The sequence below is a fragment of the Microtus oregoni genome, unplaced genomic scaffold (assembly GCF_018167655.1).
Source record: "Microtus oregoni isolate MIOR12 unplaced genomic scaffold, Mior012 000024F_ref0000369, whole genome shotgun sequence".
NCBI lineage: Eukaryota > Metazoa > Chordata > Mammalia > Rodentia > Cricetidae > Microtus > Microtus oregoni.
The window spans coordinates 21,095,860-21,115,100 of record NW_024543083.1 but is presented as its reverse complement, the minus strand read 5'-3'; the positions used below and the strand labels follow the sequence as shown (position 1 = coordinate 21,115,100).

Sequence of the window (19,241 nt, the reverse complement as noted above, 5' to 3'; positions counted from 1 at the left end):
GACAAGGCAAAAGCTTCCAGAAGAAATACTTGGGAAACACTTTTCCCCCCTTTTAGGGAATGGCGCTGCACTGCCCCCTTTGGCGCTTCAGCATCAGAACAAGTTTCTACACAGACTTATTCTGAAACCAGAGAAATAGTGGGGTGTAGCAGCTATAGGGTGTCAGGTTCACACAGAACTAGGTTACCAGATACCATGCTTAGAGTAACAAGTAATTAGCCTGAAACTTCCAGCAAGCACACCACTGTCTTCTCGGTGGCTTCCAACCTCCAAGAAGTAGGGAGTAATTGGAGGCTCTAACTGACGTTTTCTGCTTTAATTCAACTGTGTATGTGTGTTGGAACAGTGGCCTGTTTTCACAGGTGCCCCTTTCTTTCGGCTTCTCTAACACAAATACTCTGTGCAACCTGAACCTGATTTATTCAAGGATAAGAAAAGGGGCCTAAAAGTAGGCTGTACAATCGGGGACCATTAAAGCGTTCTCAATGCGAGACAGCGAGGAGGGGGGTGTGCGTTTCAAACTTCACACCAACCACAAGCCAAACCTTTTCAAGAGCTGAAAGATGAGAAAAGCAGAAATCCAAGCTCCTGGAGAGCACACAGCCCCAGGAACCAGTTCAGCAACTCCACCAGGTGAGGAGCTGACCTGGGCACCAAAAGGAAGGGCCTGATCTACAGCCTAGAGAGTACTCTGCCCAGCAAACTCCACCATGACGGCAGAGGGCCTCTGGCCTCACGGCCCCAGCTTGCATTCTACAGTCACATCACGGGGGATACATTTCTCCATACTTATCATTTTCCTCTGCCTTCCTACAATTACCAACGAGTCAAAAGGACATTAAATTTCACAGCTTACGTTGCTGTACAACTGCATGAAAACAGACGCCTTTTGATGTTAAGTCTTGTTTTTTGTTTGTTTGAGATACGATGCTTAAAAAAAAAAACACCATTGGTAACTAAAGTAGATTTCATTTTGAAATGCTCAAAGATAGTATTCTGAGAACAGCTTTCTCCTCCTCCAGAGAAAATAGCCCAGGTATTTACTTCAATTCTATCCATGTAATTGTTTTTACTGTCTCAACACCTTCACTTCACAAAAGGGCCCACACCTGTCACAGGCTAAGGTTGAAAATGTATTTTCTATTTACCACCCCCAAGTCAGATTTCAGCTGTGTGACGCAGACACCAGAGTTGTTTTGTTGTTTTTATTTTTTCACAAGTTAACAAGCACTATTTAAATCTGCTATGGAATTAAGAATAAAACTAGGTCTTCATTTATGTAATTGACCGAAGAACATTCTCTGCCCATTCTACCCTGTCCTTCAATTAGAAAAAGAAAAAAAGTCAACACAGATTCTGTGGCCAGCCGAGGCAAGACCCAAAGACTGGAGCGTGAAGCTGCAGCACTTGGGGTGTGCAGTGAACGAGCAGGAAGGGCGATGGAGCATGCCAGACTGCCCTGCTGGCAAGCCGACCAGGCAGGCTCCCTGACTGAAACCGGGTTTCCTAACCCCAGTGACAAGAGACACTGTGGCCTTCTTTCCCAACTGTAATTTTTTAGCACCTGTACGGTCATGTTCCCAGCCGTGCTGTGAGCAAGAGTCTATAAAGGAAGGTGGAACCCACGCTATTTATAGGGCCAGGCCCTAGAGAGAGGGATGGCTCTCACAGAGAAAGGGTCCAAAGGGCACCTCCAGCAAGTTCTCTGCTGTTTCAGGGCCATTTGTTCATTTACCTGAGGCGTGAAGCTGCAGGGATGAAGACCACACGTAAATTTAAGCAGGAGTGAGTGAGTGGTCCTGCCTCCTCCACACCCCAAGAGAAGGCATCCAGGAGCAGTCCCTTCAGCCCGCCATCCCCTTCATCCCCACCACCACCATGCATTTCTTTCCGCATTTCAAAGTGTTCTGCCTTTCCCTTCGGGGAGGTGTCCAACAAACAGAACCCCATTCCCTCACCACATGACTGACACTCCCCCCCAGCACAGAGTTACACTCAAACGGGGGTAGGGACTTCTGGAATGGAAGTAGGAGTAAGTCCACAATAGACAGAAGGGACCATGACACTCAGCTCTCTGGGTCTAGCAGGGAGTCTCCTTGACAGGCAAGCTTAATAAGCTCAGCAAACAGTTTACAAGGCTGTGTGCAATGGCTTTACAAGGCCCTAAAAGGCAGCTTCCCAAGCACTTCCTCCTTCCCAGGCTCCAGGGGAGGGGTCAGGCACAGGTCCCCGTGGTGGGTGTGGTAGAAGCTATCTTCCTTCTGTGGCTGCCAGTGGAACAAGGGACTAACAGGTAGAAGAGAAGCCCAGCGAGTAACAAAACTGACACCATCAGAAATGAGGAGTGGGCTTGGCTCCTGATTGATCCACATCACCCAGAACCACGTCACAGGATGGCAACAAGAACGAATGGTGCCCTGCTGTGTCTCTCTCCCCTGGCTTAAACCACAGAACAACTCCTCCAGCAGGCTGACGCTGAACCAGGGAGAGAGCCATGCAGGGAAGAGCTGAGAGGATGCCATGCTGTGGTGCTTTCAAAATCTCAGTTCCAAGAGAGATGACGACTCCACTGCCTTCTCTGGCAGTCTGTCTATCCTGCAGGTAGGCAGATGCGGGAGTGGAGAGGATAAAATCCAGATGTGCCACAGTCCGGAGAACCCCAGGCCTACCGATATTCACCGCCTGGGCTTCCTTAAGCAAACTGCTCCAAACTTGCAGAACATCAAAAGCCAGATGGGCTGAACTGAATGAATCCACAGGCAAGAAGCCAGACTCCCTGTTTGCTGTAGAAATGGGCCTGGACTTGATTTGAGTCTTCTCAGCTCTGACAAGCTAGAGGCTGGCACAGTTCCCAAAATCCAAAATAAAATGGCATTTAATTGTGACTAGACTCTAAAAAAGATGTCATACTATCTCCTTAGCTTGACACACACTCAGCAGCAAACTGGAGGTGACTCTGGAAGCCTGGCTTTCTCCTGGGGGGAATTGACCAGTCACTTAAATTCTTAAAAGGAAAATGTTGATAGTCAAAGGAGTCCCACACAGTAAACGCATTGGTATTATACTATAAAAAACAAAACCTGCCTAGTCATCCTTCAGACGGCCCGATGATGACTCTGCTTCCAGTGGGTATGGACCTTGTCAGATCTGAGGTTCAAAGGGCGCCTTGGAACGAGAGCTGCTTAACGTATGATCTTCCACTGTGCCAACATTCAACACTTCTCTTTTCTCTACCTGGTGTGGACTGCTCTGAGGAAATACACACTTAACTCACTCACAATCTCTTCTCGTGACAGCATCAAAAAAAATGGGGCAGAGAATCAGACAGCCAGACAGTAAAACCATGACACCTTACTTCAAAAATCTACATTTAAGCTTCCAAGACCTTGGGTAACTCAGTTAACCAATTTGGCCCAATTTCTCCACTAGTACTAAGAGGATAATAAAAATATTCCCACGGTGACTGCAAAAAGATTTAATGGTGGTGGTGGTGGTGGGGGGGGGGTGCTGGAGACCTGGCTCAGCAGTTAAGAGCACTGACTGCTCTTCTAGAGGACCCGGGTTCAATTCCCAGCACCCACATGGCAGCTCACAACCGTCTGTAACTCCAAGATCGGATGCTTTCACACAGACGTACACGCAGGCAAAACACCAATGCACACAAGATAAAATACATAAAGTACAGAAAGAAGGTTTAATGAATATGTATCCAGCAGTTGGAGCAGCAGCTGGTAAGTGGTGAAGTGCTGTCCTTATATAATACAGGGTCCAACAGGAAGTGAGGGTTCCAAATGCCAAAACCACCATACTGCCCGTCCCCGAACCCCGGGTGTATTCACGGATCCACTCAAGGACAAACATCTTTTACTAGGGTACACAGAATGGGTCTGGTCAAAGTACCTACCCATAGTGCACAGCTGGACCGTTCAACAAGAATGTCCAGGACTTGTTCACACACCTGTGTTCTAAGAAAGCCCTGCTATGGGTAGGCAGAGGAAGAAGGTCCAGGCTTACGGTAGATGGGGCGGATTAAAAGGTGCTTCGTGGGCCAGAGAGTCTTATATAGGTAGGAATAACAAGCAAGCAAAACAAAATAACATCAGAGAGCTTGAGATATTAGTGTTAGTCTTAAACAACGTGATTTCATTGTTTTTCTTTCTATGGGCACAGTAGATATCCAATGAATTTTATTAACGGCTGACATTTACTAGTTTGTTGTGCCGAGCTCAGAGCTCGGCCTTTAAACGCATTTAATCCTGGCCGCCCGTTTTATTGCTTTCTCACCCAGGACTACTACGTGATTGTCTCTAATTTAAGGCTGGACAAAGGAGCGACATGGAGGGTGCTGTTCCAAATTGCACAGCTAGTAAACGCTAAGCAGAGACTGGCTCACACAGGTGAACTCCAAAGCCTGTGCTCCTGACCAAACCAAGCCACTGTCCTTGTGAAATCAACGGCTTGACCTGACCATGACACTCGCTTTCAAAACAATGGGTACTGGTAATCCGCGCATCGGAAAGGCTGCTGAAATCAATGGGGTGTCATCTCAGAGGGTCTGCTTGTTCCACTCTAGGGTTTGACTTTGTTCCATGGCCATTCAGAGGCACAGAACACTTTATAGACATCACCCTAGGCTGAAATAAGACTGACTCTTCTGGCTTGTGTACGTCTGTATTTCAGCAATCCACCATGACTTTGCTCAGAGAAACTACTTTCTTTGAAAACTCAAGTTTCTTCTCACCTGGACTGCATGCCCACCCAGGACTGGCCACCTTCTGTCCTTTCCCTCTACATACAGTGCCATGGCATCCCAGCACGGAATGTTCCAGGTTCTACTTGGCATAGAAATCTCAAGGAAAGAGGGTTTTCTACCTTGACTTAATTCTCAGAGCAATGGGCTTGGCCATTACTAAACACTTATTGAACGAATTAATCAAGTTGCAACAGCCAGTTTTCTTAGGACCTTGTGATCTCTAAAAGGAACAACAGGGGCCAGGGTAAAGGCCAGATTTCCTCCAGGGCCCTACGCAGCCTTAGAAAGTAGTTAGACTGCTAAATTCTATTCCACAAGAGGCTGACTCATGGTCACAGATCTCCAAGAATGGTTTCCACCAGCAGCTAGCTGGTGACATCTTGGGAGCTTGCTAAAGTGTGTATCTCCCAGGCCCACCTCAGCCTCCAGGAATCAGAAACTTTGGGGTGGGTTCGGAAGGCAGTCTTCACAATCACAACAGGTGACTTTGGGACCCTTCAGTTCATGAGCCTTGGGTCGGGAGGGTAGATCTTGGATCTCTGACAGCAAGTGATAAGAGCAGCAGGTGACTTTGGGACCCTTCAGATCATGAGCCTTGGGTCGGGAGGGTAGATTTTGGATCTCTGACAGCAAGTGATAGAACCCGGGCAGCCAAGAGCATTAATCTGGGCTGTGCCTACACGTCCCACAAATACTGGATGCCCACAAGAGTCAGAAGTGAGGGAACTGTTGGGAGAAATAAGGCAGTGTTCAAGCCTTGTTTTGCCAATAAGGCAGGTGGCAAACAGCTGAGAATGCCTGGAAGTGGCCCTGCACCTAAAGACCTGGGATTCTGGGCATGCCTGGAAGCAGCCCTGCACCTAGAGACCTAGAGTTAACTGTCAGGCCTGTAGGGTTGCAAAGGAAAACTAGACAGATATCTCCATCATACAGAAGGGAATGCACCTAGGGTCTTTCCCAATGATCTGTTTCCTGTAGGCAATTGTGACTGAGGATGAGTTTTCTGAGGACACAGTAAGATAGCACGGTGGGGGAGGGGGAAGAAAGGACTAAAGGGGTTTTGTCAGGTGGTGCCCAACCATGCTGTGCCTCAGGCTGATCTGCTACCCCTTCCGTGGATGGAAGAGGTCATCTCAATGACATCTCTGCCTTTGAAGGACAGAAACCCCATGAAGCACACATAGGTAAGGAAACAGCCAGGCAAACATGAAGAAGCAAGCTGTGCCCAACAATCCACATACCTCAGTCAAGATGAGGCCTAAGCAAAATCACTCCCTTCCAACACAGATACACTGAACCTAGGAACAGCATTCATGCGTATTCTAGGGAGGCCCAAGATGAGCATTCACAAAGAGCACAGGTGAATGTCTGGGTGGCGATAGGGACTTCAGTACTAGAGAGGAGCTATAAATACTGCAATTTAAATTAGACACAACTGGATTTACAAAGGAACTGGATTGTTTAATCATCCTGTATAGAATCTATACAGGAGCTCACCTGTGGCCCGTCCATAGCCTTTGGAAAACGCTCCCCAGGGGAGTTCCCACTCCCACTGTGGAAGAGGGAAGCTATGAAGTCTCCCTTCTTCACTAGAACCCAGTTGCCCTTCCTGTTCTGTTTCAGAGAATTCCTCTGGGCAGAAAGAACCTGCATTCTTTAAGAGATCCTTTTCCTACTATGGTTTTAACATTTGAAGTCAGCAAGAATGTATCATAGTCCCAGGATGCTCTGCTCTAGAACGTCGTATTGGAATTGGTCTATGGAAAAGCCCTATTTGAATGAGCCACTGCTGATTCCATGTGGAAATCTCAGAAGCAGGTCTACTTGGAATGCTGCTGCCTTAGGAATGCTGGAAACCCATTGCCAGCTCCTCACTCTTTTTCCTCGGCCCTCCATCCTTAGAGGGTATTTCTAGAATACATCCCACAGATAAGCTGCGTAGAAGGGTGGGTTTGAGCAGGGAAGAAGAGCTCAGTCCTGGACGGCAGCAAACACAGGCAGGGCTTTCTATAGCTCTTTAATCACTTTAACCCTGTTCCTAGAGGCCAAGGCAATCCAGCTCCTCCTTTTGTCGTTGTGCCTGCCATAAATATGCGCCAGTCTGTGTGTGAAAAGCCGAAGGAGGCGGCAAGCTTGCTGGACATTTATCATTCCCTGTTCCCAGTTAACAAGCAAATACTTTAGCTGAATGGGCCATTAGCAATCATTGTCAAATGGAGAATGAAAGGTGCCAGGATGTGACCGGCTTGTAAATGAGAGAGCATCCCTCCTTTTTGATGAATCTCGACAAGCGAAATGGATATTTTGGTATAGATTCAGAATGAAGATGGGAAGGAAGGCACAAAGTGGCAGGTGTTTGGGCAGGGGAAGGGTGTGCAACTGTCACGTCTATCCTCATTCTAACGGTGGTGAGGGAAAAAAACAAAAACAGACCACAGAAGCAACTTATCTGCAGCCCCAAACTATGATCCAGCATGAGCACTAGGAAGAAAGTCAACAGCATGGGTCTAAAGAGAATACCTAAGGTTTAGCAAGGAAGTGGTAGAGTCTGGAAACGCTCCTATAAAACAGCTCCCACTCCCCATGTGTAAGTTCACAACCAAGTCCCACTCGATGAAGAAGAAAACCCCTTGTCCTGAAGAAATGGTCAGACTTGCCTTAAAGGCCAAAAGACAATAATAAACCAAATATTTCCTTTCTGGTGGCTTAAACCAATTGTGGGTATCACTCGGCACCCAACCCAGCAAGCAGTCAATGGTTCACTTTGTTTAATGGCTGAAATGGAAGGTCCAGCTCTCTCACGCAGGAGTGGGGGCATGGGGTGGGGAGTTGGGCTGGTGCCAGTCAACAACGCCAAGAGTTTAATGTTTGCCTTTATTGTGTGTCAGCACCACCATTTTAGAACCCCGAAACCTCCACCAGGAAGCCTATCCCATCTAACTCGAAGATGACCAATCACAGTAGTCGGGAAAGCCAGGAGTCTCTAAATTCACCGGTATTGAGGTATTATTGGATGGATTATTTGAATTAAACTAAATTTCCTCCCTTTTCAATATTGTCACCTGTTTTCGGTTTTTCTTAAATTTCCCCAGGGAAGGAAAGACCAACATCACAGAAGAGCTAGCGGCCCCAAGTAAGGGCCAAGCTTTCCTTTGCCTCTTCTTAGGCAGAGGGGCGGCGCAAAGGGCCCGGAGGAAGCCAGAAATCAAAAGGCCTCTGTTTTCTTTTCAGATAATTCAGTCCCTACCTATCTCCCTCTGGTCTCCCTTGCTGCCCAGCAGGTCTCTGCCCCAAGTCCAAGCAGATGAAGGCTAAGGCGGTGTAGGGTAGTTAATCCTACAGAATGGCTGCCTCTGTCAGGCCAAGAGTTAAGCAGAAAAAGCTTCCAAGCCCTAAGGACTGCGGCGAGCTGTTGAGTTTTAATCAGCCTCCATCCCGGTCTATAAAAAAGGCCGTCGATGAAAGCTACCTTGGCCATATTATCTTCCACCAATGAGCAAGAACTGTACCGCTTTCCTTCAGGGCTCCAGCCACCCCAGACCACAAGTAGTGCTTTCATGGTTCTTAATCCGAGTTCCCAAGTCTGCCTGGCTCTCACACAATACCCAACAGCCTGGAGCAAGGCCTTCGCCCCACACACCCTTTTCAGGGACGTGTCATTTCTAACATCAAGCTAATCTATACGTTGCCAAGGCTTCCCCTTTATCTGCCTTTACATCTTATGAACTGCATGGATTTACCACATTTTTTTTATCTGAAAGACAGAAAATGGTGGTTTTATTGCCATACAATCAGATTACTGCTGCCAGCTTCTCTATGCCTTTTCTACCGTACTTCAATCAAAAGGGATCAGTTTCTTTATGCTCTACCCTTGATTTACTTTACATCTGTAAAGACGCAGTCTGGGTTGTAATCCCCTTATTAACTATGACCAGGGTTGATTTGCCTAAAAATAAAAGCAAATTGTGTCAGACCCTTTCACTTTGTTTTTGATTCCGAACTACAAAATGGATTACTAAAGAAATCTTCAGAGTTCACACGGCTGGTATAGTGCTGAATTTAAAATGAGAATTAAACAAGTTAAACAGGGGAGCCGTGTCAACGGTTTACGTCTCCCATCACGGGAAGGGCTGACTGCTTGCTTTTGTATTCTTCGGCTTTATGGAGACAATGAAACCACAGGAGTTTTTCCAAGCTGTTCGGAACACGTCTCATTTGCTATCCTTCCTTTTCGGCTGTTCTTATTCCTCGCCGGGCCCCCTTCTAATCCTCCCCTTTAATGGGGGAGGGGTCCTACCTAGAGAGAGCTAACCCCTCTCTAGAAGCTCAGTTCCACAGAATCTGCACATTTTAATCAAAATATTTCAAATAGCCCAACACTTCTCTTTAACAAAGGGTGATCTCACAAGCAAATCTATGCAGATGTTTAAGTGACCTGAAAAACAGGTTCTTCATGTAGGCAGCAAAGGCAGGCAGAAACAGTTTCATCATCTTTTGGGGAAGGAGGCGTCTTAGTGTCCAGTTTATAATTAGATATTTGAAGAATAAAGTTTTCACTGGAATGTCAGGAAATAATGTTCTTTAAAATGAATCTCTTCTCAGGGTCTACATCCTATATTTCCTGTTCTCTGCCACTCCCACTTCTGTGACGCTGCCCTGAAGTCAAGCAGGGATGGGGAAATAGTCTCCCATTCCGTGAAAGTACTCTGAAATTTGGATCCAAGTTAGGTGACACATTAAGTTCCTGGGAGCAACCCGGAATGTTTCGCTGACAGTTAGACAGGAAGGATTTAGTGACTCTGGTGCCCACGCTGGTTGAAGGAGGTCATCATGTGGACCCACCAACCGGATTCATTTTAGTAAGTGCGAAGAGGTTCTAGGAAAGCTAATTAAACCCACCAGTTCTCCAGCAGACTAGGGAAACCATTCCAACATGTGGTTTCTAGGTAGTCCCTGGGGGTGGCTAATTCACCTGTCTTCAAACTCCAGCAACCAAATCTGGACGTAGTGGAATGCGGGGGTCATTTGCATTTCTTTGCATTGGTAGGACAAGTGTCAACAGCTAAGCTTTGTGAAGGGTTTAGAACCAAGTGCCCAGTAAATCATCCTAACCTTGGCCCTCTTTTCTGGAGCTGGAAGCTGTAATTGCTGAGGTTAAGAAGTGCAGTCCTGGGACACTCAGACCCTCATCTGAAGAAGCTGCCAGGTTAGTCTTTGTGTCCTGACTGGCTCTGCTGTGGAACAGGAAACCCACTACCTACAGTTTATTATCCTGACAAAATGTGAGAAACGTGGAGGAGACAGTAGCCATCCCACTCCAGGGCTCCCTGCTTCATCTCTCTCTGTTAAAACCGACAAGGACAAAATTAACCAAAGCAAATGGTAGAGTGGAGGCACCGTTCAAGGTGATAATCGTTCACGGTTGGGTCGGCATTTATTTTTCTACAAAAATAAGAATTCCAGACACAATAGCAGGTAGGCTGGTGCATATGTGTTATTGAACAGCTTTTTAAACAGTTCTAGCCATTGTAGTTTAGTTTATCAATTTGACAGGCCCGTATTTATCCAGGGTCTGACCTGGGGGTGGGGGGTAGGCCAGCGTGTTTCAGGTTATCTGGTTATTATCCAGCCATTCTTTTGTATCAAGCCAATCAATTTCAGGAATTCAGCGTTATATGGGGGAAAAACTACATGGGAAAAGCACAACGCTTTGTAAAGTAACTAGTATGTAATACTTACAAAATAAAACCTCCAGACATAAATTAATACTAGAATGAAATTTTCGAAGGTGTAATTTATCCTCAAATACTAAGCCAGTGTAGCATTATTAATCCTAAAGTGAAACTACTATTCATCAAAACAAGTGGCCACAACCAAAACAAAACAAAACAAAAAAAAAACAAAAAAAAAAAAAACAAAAAAACCAGCATCACTTTATTTTGGCAAAAACACTATGGCAGAGAGAGAGGTTCTACTGAAGTGTTAATTAGAAATGATTTGCTTTGCTGTTCTTTCCAGAACTTAAAAATAATTGAGAAATGACCTAAACAGTACCAGCATCTACAGATACAATGTGGCTAATCTAACAGGGCAGCCACTAATCTCTGAGTACACAGAACTTCTGATTATTACATAAACTCTCCGGGATGGGATGGCAGGCAATGTGATTAAAGTAGTTATGGAGATCCCAGTTTACAAAGGATTTTCTGGGCCCTGCGCACACAGCTGCCGCAGGCTCCCTGTGTGGACCACCTGCTAAAAAGGCTGACCCCTGAATGAAACAAATCTAATTACTGATGCCTGTTTCAGGACAAGGGACTTGTCCCACAGTTCCCGCACAGGGAAGTAGAACTTGCAAGCCTCTGGTGACCTGCCTGCTACATCTCACCCAGAGAAACTTTACCCTGGAAACGTGAACAAGGGAGGCAGTCCCAGGCACTAAACACTAAAAGGCTCTTTTGTAGTCCTCAGGAAGAGATCTTTCTGATCTCACAGATAGCTTTTCAGCCACATGCTTTCCAAAGGCTTCTTCGAGCCATCCTCGGGAAAACTGTACGACATTTTACTGGGGAGGCCAGGGAGCAGTCACACCGACAGCCAGGCGGGGAGGCCTACTCCTCGGAAATGTAGGCCCTTAGCAACCCTCTCTTCATCCGTGGCTCAGAAAACTATACTATTAAAGATCAAAGTAGTCATCACTCCCTCTCTAATACGTAGCAAACAGAAGACACGATTCTCCACATGCTAGGCACGCGTAATACTGCTCTCCCCGCCACCCCAAACAAGTCAGCGTTTCTAATTCTCCCTGCTGCACACCCAAGTAGAGTGGTCACTATGAACATAAAAAAAAAATACTTATGTCGCTCTGTTGCTCTGAAGGGTTTCGTGGGAATTTCTTTAAGCTATATTTAATTTGAAAAATAAATATTAAATCCAGACCAGGAAAGGGGGGGGGGGGAGCAGAAGACAAGAGCCTGTGAGTGAAAGGGCAAAGTGGAGAGAGGCAGACAGCCCGGGGAGGGGGAGGGGCGCGCCCACAGCGAGCATTCGGCAGGGAAGGGTGACCTCTGTAGGCGCTGCGAACGAGCGTCAGCAGCAGCCACCACCAGGGCCCCAGCCCGAGCGGCGACGGCGCTCAGGACCCAGCCAGGCGCCTTCCGGCACCAGTAGGTGCCTGTAGATCCCGTGTGGCTGCAAAGATGACACGCCAGGGGAGCAAATACAACACCTTACATTAAAAAAAAAAAAAAAAAAAACCCCAAAACAAAAAAATTCTATACCAGATCAGATTACATCAAAGACGGCCGGCAGTAACTTTAAAACAAGGGCCTCCTGGCAACACGCAAAAATGTCTGCTTCTGGTCATTTACAGCTGTAAAAAAATTTTTTGCCCTTTCGAAGGGGAACGTGTTTGGTCACTTATGTTGGTGAATTCGAAATTTACCACTGGCATCTAAGAGAATAGATGCAATTCTTTGCTTACGGCGTAATTTCCAAATCAATTCGTTCATCTCTACTCTGAAGCCAGCCACCATCCATACGCTCAACTCCAATTAGGCCATTGATTTTGCTTTTAATCTCAAAGGTCTGCCTCCCAGGAGCCAGCCAGCGTCTCCACACTCTTCCAGGGCTGAGTCCAGAATCCCTCACAGCACTTTCTAGCCCTAAGTTGGAAGATGAGGTAATAGGCAGCACTAAGGTGCGGTTACCGGGACCATACCAAAGAAAGAATGGCTAGTATTTTCTAAATCCCGAGCGCACCCTGGGAGCTCAGACCTGAAAGTTAGTCTCAGGCCTGGTTTTCTTCCGGCAGTGCGCTTTGCTAAAAAGCAAGTCTGATCAAGGGACTCCCGACTCCCCAAATGCGAAGGCTGCAGCGTTGACTAGGTAGGGACCCGAGTTTCTCCAAAAGACGTCGTTAAAATTGAGCCAGCTACCCGGACCGCGCCGGGGCTACGCCACCGGTTCCGACGCAAAGGGAGAGGCGGACGTGCGGAGGGCTGGCAGCCCGAGTTCTCCGGCCGAGCCAGAGCACCCCGCGCCCGTTCCGGCTAGCGAGAAGACTCCGAGCCACGCCAGCTCCCAGACGCTGTGGGCTCAGGGTCCCCTCCCCAAAGGGACGTTCCACTGCCCCAGACCCCCGATTTCTGTCGCCTTCCCGCGAGGCCCCGGCCGGTGGCTCCCGCGCTTCTCGAGAGCGCAGCATCTCTGCCTGGCTCCGGAGCCCGCCAGTCGCTGCGCGTCTGTAGCCCCTTTAGTGGCGACGTCCTCCGTTCTCCAAAAAGAAGGGAGGGTCGGGTAGCGCCATCAGACACCTTTCCCGACGTGCCACCCGAGTCGCCAGGGCTTTGGGCACCCTCGAGCACTTGAGGTTGGAGCCCCAGGAAGAGGCCCTTGGAGCCGGCGCTCGCTAGTCCCCACCTAGAGAAATGTGACGGGGTGGGGGCTGGGGGACAGGAGCCTCAGGTTCTAGAAACAGGCTCAGAGGCCTCCTCCCTCCCGGACCATACGGCGTCCCCCCGGGTACCAGCCAGGGGTTCGGGGAAGAGGAAGGGATCGTGGACACCACTTACTTGGAGTTCGAGGAATTCCAGTAGATAGGCTCTAAAACTATCGATCTGGAGATCGCAGTTCTGCATAAAACCATCAAAAGTCCCCAACAGTACTTCCACACCGAGTCCCTCCTGGACCGGGCCATGGCCATGGCCAAGCAGCTCCCAGTTCTGCGCACTCCGGGTCGCGATGGGACCGGCCACGGGCCGCGACCCCCAATCCTCCGGAGCGGACGCGCCGCGCCGCTCCAGCGGTCGCCGAGGCCAGGTGCGCTTGCCCTGCGCGGCCCTCAGCGCGCGGGGTGGGGTCGAACGCACGGGGCGCGGCGGCTCGGCGGACTCGGGGCTCCGGGGCGCCGCGCCGGACGCAGCTGGGACGGCCGGCTCCCGTGCGGCTCCAGGGTGCCGGGCCAGCCGCGGAGAGCGGGCGCGGCGGGGGCGCTGGGCTGGGACAAAGGCCCGCAGCGGAGAGGCGAGTCGGCGTGGGGTGGCGGGTGCTGCTCCCTGAGAGGGGCCGCTTGACTATAGATCCAGGGCAGTGGGCAGCGGCCCGGGCAAATGGGCGCCGCGTCGGCGCGGTTCCATATTCCGGAGCGCAGAGAGAGGAGAGGAGAGAGAGGGAACCTCCTGAATCCTCGCAGGTCGAGGCCCGCCAAGCAGGCAGGAGGGCACTGGGACCCCCGCGGGCGCCGGACGCGCGCGGGCCTTTGTGTGCGGGGAGGGCGCCGGGACCCGCTATGCGCGCAGCTCCGCGATCAGACCGGCACCGCCGTCCCCGCCGCGGAGAGTCAGCGCGCCGAGCGCGCTGTCAGAGCACTATAAACGCGGGGCCCCGCCCAGTCGCACGCAGCCCATTGGCCTGCCGCTCCACGAGTGCGCACGGATTGGACAGCACGCCCGTCCGTCCGCCGCCCACCCGACCCCGGGCACCGCGAGGTGGGGCGCCGCTGACAGGTGAGCCCCGCCTCCGGGATGAGCAGCGCTGGGCGCCGAGGACCGCGCACGAGTGGCCCTGTGCGGCTCAGGGCGCAGGGTTAGCCGCCTCAGGGCCACTGGTGCCCGCGCCCCCGGGGTCGCCTTGGCCCGCAGCCGCCGGGGCTGACGAGCGTCGGGAGTCTTACTGCTCTAGCTTGGGTAGAGCGAGGGTCCTGCGAGCGGCGCTGCCCCCGGATGCCGCGCCGAGGCCCTTCGCGGATGCCTTCGAAGCCTCAAATTGAGGGCCTCCTCTGATTCAGGCACCAAGTGATCGGCCCGGCTCGACACAAGTTCAAACTGACTGTGGCTGGGCAGCGCGAACCTTCTAGGCCACCGGCTAGGCAGTGCTAGTCGTCAGCCGCCCATCCCGACCCCGCGCCCCACTCCGTGCGTCCCGCGCCTTCGGCGTTGGCCCGCTCCCCATTTCCGGTCCTCTCTCTTTGATGCTCCCCGCTCCCCTTCCCCGCTTCCCGCCACCCAAAACTCCACCGCTGACGTCTGAGTAGGTTTTCCTTCACTGGGTGCCGGGAGACCCCTCGACCCCACAGTGGCCGGAAAGTTTGGGGTGACCCGGACGACTATCAGTTAGAGCAGAAGTGGTAGCAGTTCTTTGAGCCTTGCTAGCCCAAGACCGGGTTTGAGAACCTGGATGTCGGTGACTTCCACGGATCCACAGCGCCCACTAGCGCTCACTTTTGCCCCTCTGTATTTAAGAACACGCCTACCGGATCAAAATCTAAGGAATGGATGAGATACTCCCAGCTCAAAAACACTTGCTTAACGCGCCCCACAGCAGGGACAGCACGGTAGGCAAAAGGCAGAGTCCCATGGACAGTCCACCGTGCGATAAAAATCAGCCACGTGCTCTTAAATGCTGTCTGCCAATACCAGAATTTCTTCAAACGGAACCAGGCAGCCTTCACACCTATTTAACAGAATTCCCTTCCAGTTAAATATTAAAAAGGGAACATGGCTTTGTTACTGTCTAGCATCTCTCCCTTCATCATTCTTTGTAACAAATTCGGAATTTTTTAAAAGGTGCTGACTTTCAAGTTTTAATTTAATGTGTACTGTAACTAGAGTTGGTTTGGAAAAACTAAAATCTAAGACCAAAAGACTAGAACACTCACTATGGAATGGGCTCACTCTCCCAAACACAGCTTTAAGAAAGCCTTTTTAGTAATTACTATTTTTATGTAAGCCTGCAAAGTTGTGACTGAGGGTGAGGTACTGAAGTCTGAACCGAGGGACTCCCGATAGGCAAAGAACACACACACAGCACACAGCCAGCCAGCCCTGGGAATAATTGTTTTTTTAACTTCATGATGATTCCTGGAAAATTGGCAGCAAGGTTATTTGGACTTTAAAGGAAAAAGAAAAAAAAACACTTATTTTAGATTTTACTTAAGGAATTCATAGAAATCTAATGTGAAGTTAACGTTTTAAGTCATGGTTTGAAGGGATTTTCAGTATGTTATGAAATTTAAGTTGTGCCCTCTTAGCTCCCCTTACATCCTCTCTGGTAAACTAAAGAAAGGAAATTTGTAATGTCTGAAAATATCCCAGCTTCCAAAAATACCATTTTCAGTTAGCCAGATACTGACACCCAGCTTTTCACCTTGAGAACAATGTAAATATACTTTTAAAAAGTCACACACAAATATTCCTACAGTGTGACTTTCCCCGGTTACCTTCAGTGAGCAGACACCTGTGATCATAAAGGCAGGAATTGCAAACTTAACATTCTGGTTCTCAACTGTTTATCCAGTCATTTTGAAAATTAAAATGTAACCTCAAGCCATTCGTATCTATTGGTACATCTATCATAATCCCGGACAAAAAATGTGGTGGGGTTATGTACAAAAGATAATTGTAGAAGGAAATTGTAAAGCACGGCCATCCCAATCAGTGTAATTAATGCCCCTGCCTGGAACCTCATTTTACAAATAAATTCTGGGTTTGTTTTGAAAACAGGACACGACTCTATGCCAAAGGACAAGTACTTCGGCAGAGGAAGTTACCGATTTCTGTAACTAAGGAAGTTTCTCAAGTCAGTAAGACAATCTATTATAAAAGTGAATATAAATGATTTCTTGGAGGCAGCAACACTGAGTTTCTGAAAGGCCAATCTATAAGCAAGCAAAAATATACCTTAGTTAGGCCTTACACCCAATGCTAAACAGTTTGGTCTTCCGACAGATCTGTAACGTGACCAAAATGAAGGATCTTAATCATTGCCTCTTCGATTTGGAGAGGAAATAACACAACCTGCAGATGCTGAAATGAATCCTATTTCCTAAAGTGAACTGAGCAGTCTGGAGGCCCATCGATGATTCATCAATCAAACTGTGTCAGGTGCTATGGTGGACATACAAAGCTGGGCTCACTCTACACAAGGTCTCTACTCTGTGAGCTGATCAGATATTTGGTTAAGAACAAAAAGCCAATGTCACTGTAATTTCAAGCCTGGACTCACTGGGACCAGCAGCAAGGAAATGAAGGGAGCCTCTACTTTGAACTCACAAACCCTTCTGCCCTTCTCACAAAAGGCCCAAGAGAACCTCTGACAAACCAGTCCCATCTGTCAATTAACCAAAGCAAAGGGCCATTGGCTAAGAAAGGAGAACCATGCCACTAGCACATGTGCAGTGAGGACTCTTCCTAGCATGGCAGGTACTCACGTGTTTAACCTGCTGTGTCAAACTGCTGTCATCAACACGCACTGCTCTTTAATTTACTGGTTTCACTCAAGTTTTTTTTTTTTTTTAAGTATAAAAAACACCATCATTCCCACATCCTCCGACTACTGATCTGAGGACTGGGGAAAGAATAATGCTCTTTTCAAACTGTATCAATCCAACAATGACTGGAGTATAAAAGATATGTTTCTAATTTGCAGAGCACTCTAATATACAGAAAACAAACACTGGTATTTGTTTTAAAAAGAACAGGGGAAGGTGTTCATCATACCTTGAATCCTCTGTACTCTGCCCAGCTGGTGCTGGTTCACAAATCACCTCCTCTAGTAACCATAACCTCACTGTACACCACACAAGAGGAAGAGCATCCCAATCATGCCAAGCAAGTGGCGACTAGCTACAGAACATGGTGCTGTGCATTAGCCAAGGCAACCAACATCAGCATGCCAGGTTCCCTCACAACTCACCTCTAAAAACCATCAACAGATGTCACAGATGCAAGGGAACCAAAGACCAGTCGAACAGCAGCTGAACAAATGGAAAGATGAGCTATCTTCTGCGGGAGAACACCTATGCCCCCTCCCCGTCTCTGCCCTTCAGCAATACTTGATCAAGTATTCACATGTCCGCTGGAGCAGGTGGTGACTGTGAAGTGCACACATGGCTCCGGAGACAGCAGCATGGAAAATGTTCATTAAGTGACAAACCGAACATCCTACTCATCTAGGAAAGGAGGCCACACAGACACAGGCAGGTCGGCAAGTGTGTGCACACACAGACACAGGCAGGCCGGCATGTGTGCACACACAGAGGCAGGCCGGCATGTGTGTACACACACACACACAGACACACACACAGAGGCAGGCCGGCATGTGCGCACACACACAGGCAGGCCAGCATGTGTGCACGCACACACACGTTCGCACGCCAGGAACATACACTATTATAATTAAGTGACCAAATCGTTATTCAGAACAGCAACAGGCTCATTTGCTGCATCCTAAGGGAAACTATAGTCCTTGCCTAAGGTTCCCTTCCCCTACTTGAAGCATTGAAGAGTCCTCACACCAGGCTAATTTAAAGGTTTAGTTTATACAGTCAAGAATTCTGCAAACTCCACAATATTAAGGGCAATTAACTACAAATGTTAACTACTATAGTAAAAATAAACAATCAATAGTTAATTCTGTAATGCATCAAAAAATTCAAATAACTCAAGAAAACAAAACTGGGAATTAAAGGCATATTTAGTAAATTAGGGAACATTTGAACTGATAATTGATTGTGAAAAGTCTTAGCTTTTATAATATGTACACAAAAGCAGTGGAAAAAAATGAAGAAACAATTTACTACATTGTTGTAGCACAGTCAAAGGTGGGGTGCATATCATTAACAATGACATCTTCTTTCCTGTAGCCTGGCGGACAGCAACAGTTACCAAGCACAGGAACAATTCAATACCTAGGAGTCTCCAGCAGCACACACTGTAGGAGAAGAAAACCTAATGACAGAATAAAAGGCACGGAAAGGCTGATCAAGTATTTGAGGCCCAGGCTCCTCTTTAGATACAGTGCCTACAACACTAGCAGAGCAGAAGCAGCTTTTGACAAGCACTTCCAAACACTGGATACACAACCGAGGAACAATGAATCTCAATTGAAATAATTTGACCTAACTTATGTATTATAATCTATTCAGGTAAAGAAGCAAACGTGTATTTAGAGTGCTAGGCATTTTGTTTACTAAAACCTTGCTATAACCTCATGCCTACTTAAAATTCTAACATTCTTCTTTACCGTATCGAAGAATTGATTTTCCAAAGCATGCAAATACAAAATAATCTACCATTTCATCATTTCAGGCAACATTTCCAATGTTAAACTATGATAGGACTGTCTCTAGGGACTGGGTTCTCCACTATATCATGCCTATGCACCTCTGATAGCATTTTATAGCCTTTCCTTGAGTGTTTAACACTAGTAAATTTCAACAAATCAAAAAAAATTAAATGAGGAAGAATCTACTGAATAAAACCCAGTGTTATCTCTAAGTTTCCACATGCAAAAATGTCCAAACAAACAAAAAAGTTAATTTAAATGTGCTTATCCTCCAAATAAACATGCAAAATGAAGGTTATTTTAGTCATTCTGAACATAAAAAAACAAGTTCTATCTGATAGTCCACCCTAAAGTCATCTAATATTCCATAAATTTTAAAAACATACTTTCTAGTGTTAATTAAGTATAATTTGCGGCAATAATA

At 47.9% G+C, this 19,241-nt stretch overlaps 1 protein-coding gene across 1 annotated transcript in view; it reads right to left on the bottom strand.

The window, feature by feature from the left end:
- The window catches only part of Efnb2 (ephrin B2), a 46,246-nt gene extending 32,166 nt beyond the window's left edge, over window positions 1-14,080 (bottom strand). The window contains exon 1 of the mRNA XM_041673685.1: window positions 13,327-14,080. Coding sequence (XP_041529619.1) covers window positions 13,327-13,457 — 131 coding nt within the window. The 5' untranslated portion in view covers window positions 13,458-14,080. The remainder of the gene's footprint in view (window positions 1-13,326) is intronic.
- Between the last annotated feature and the right edge of the window lie 5,161 nt (window positions 14,081-19,241).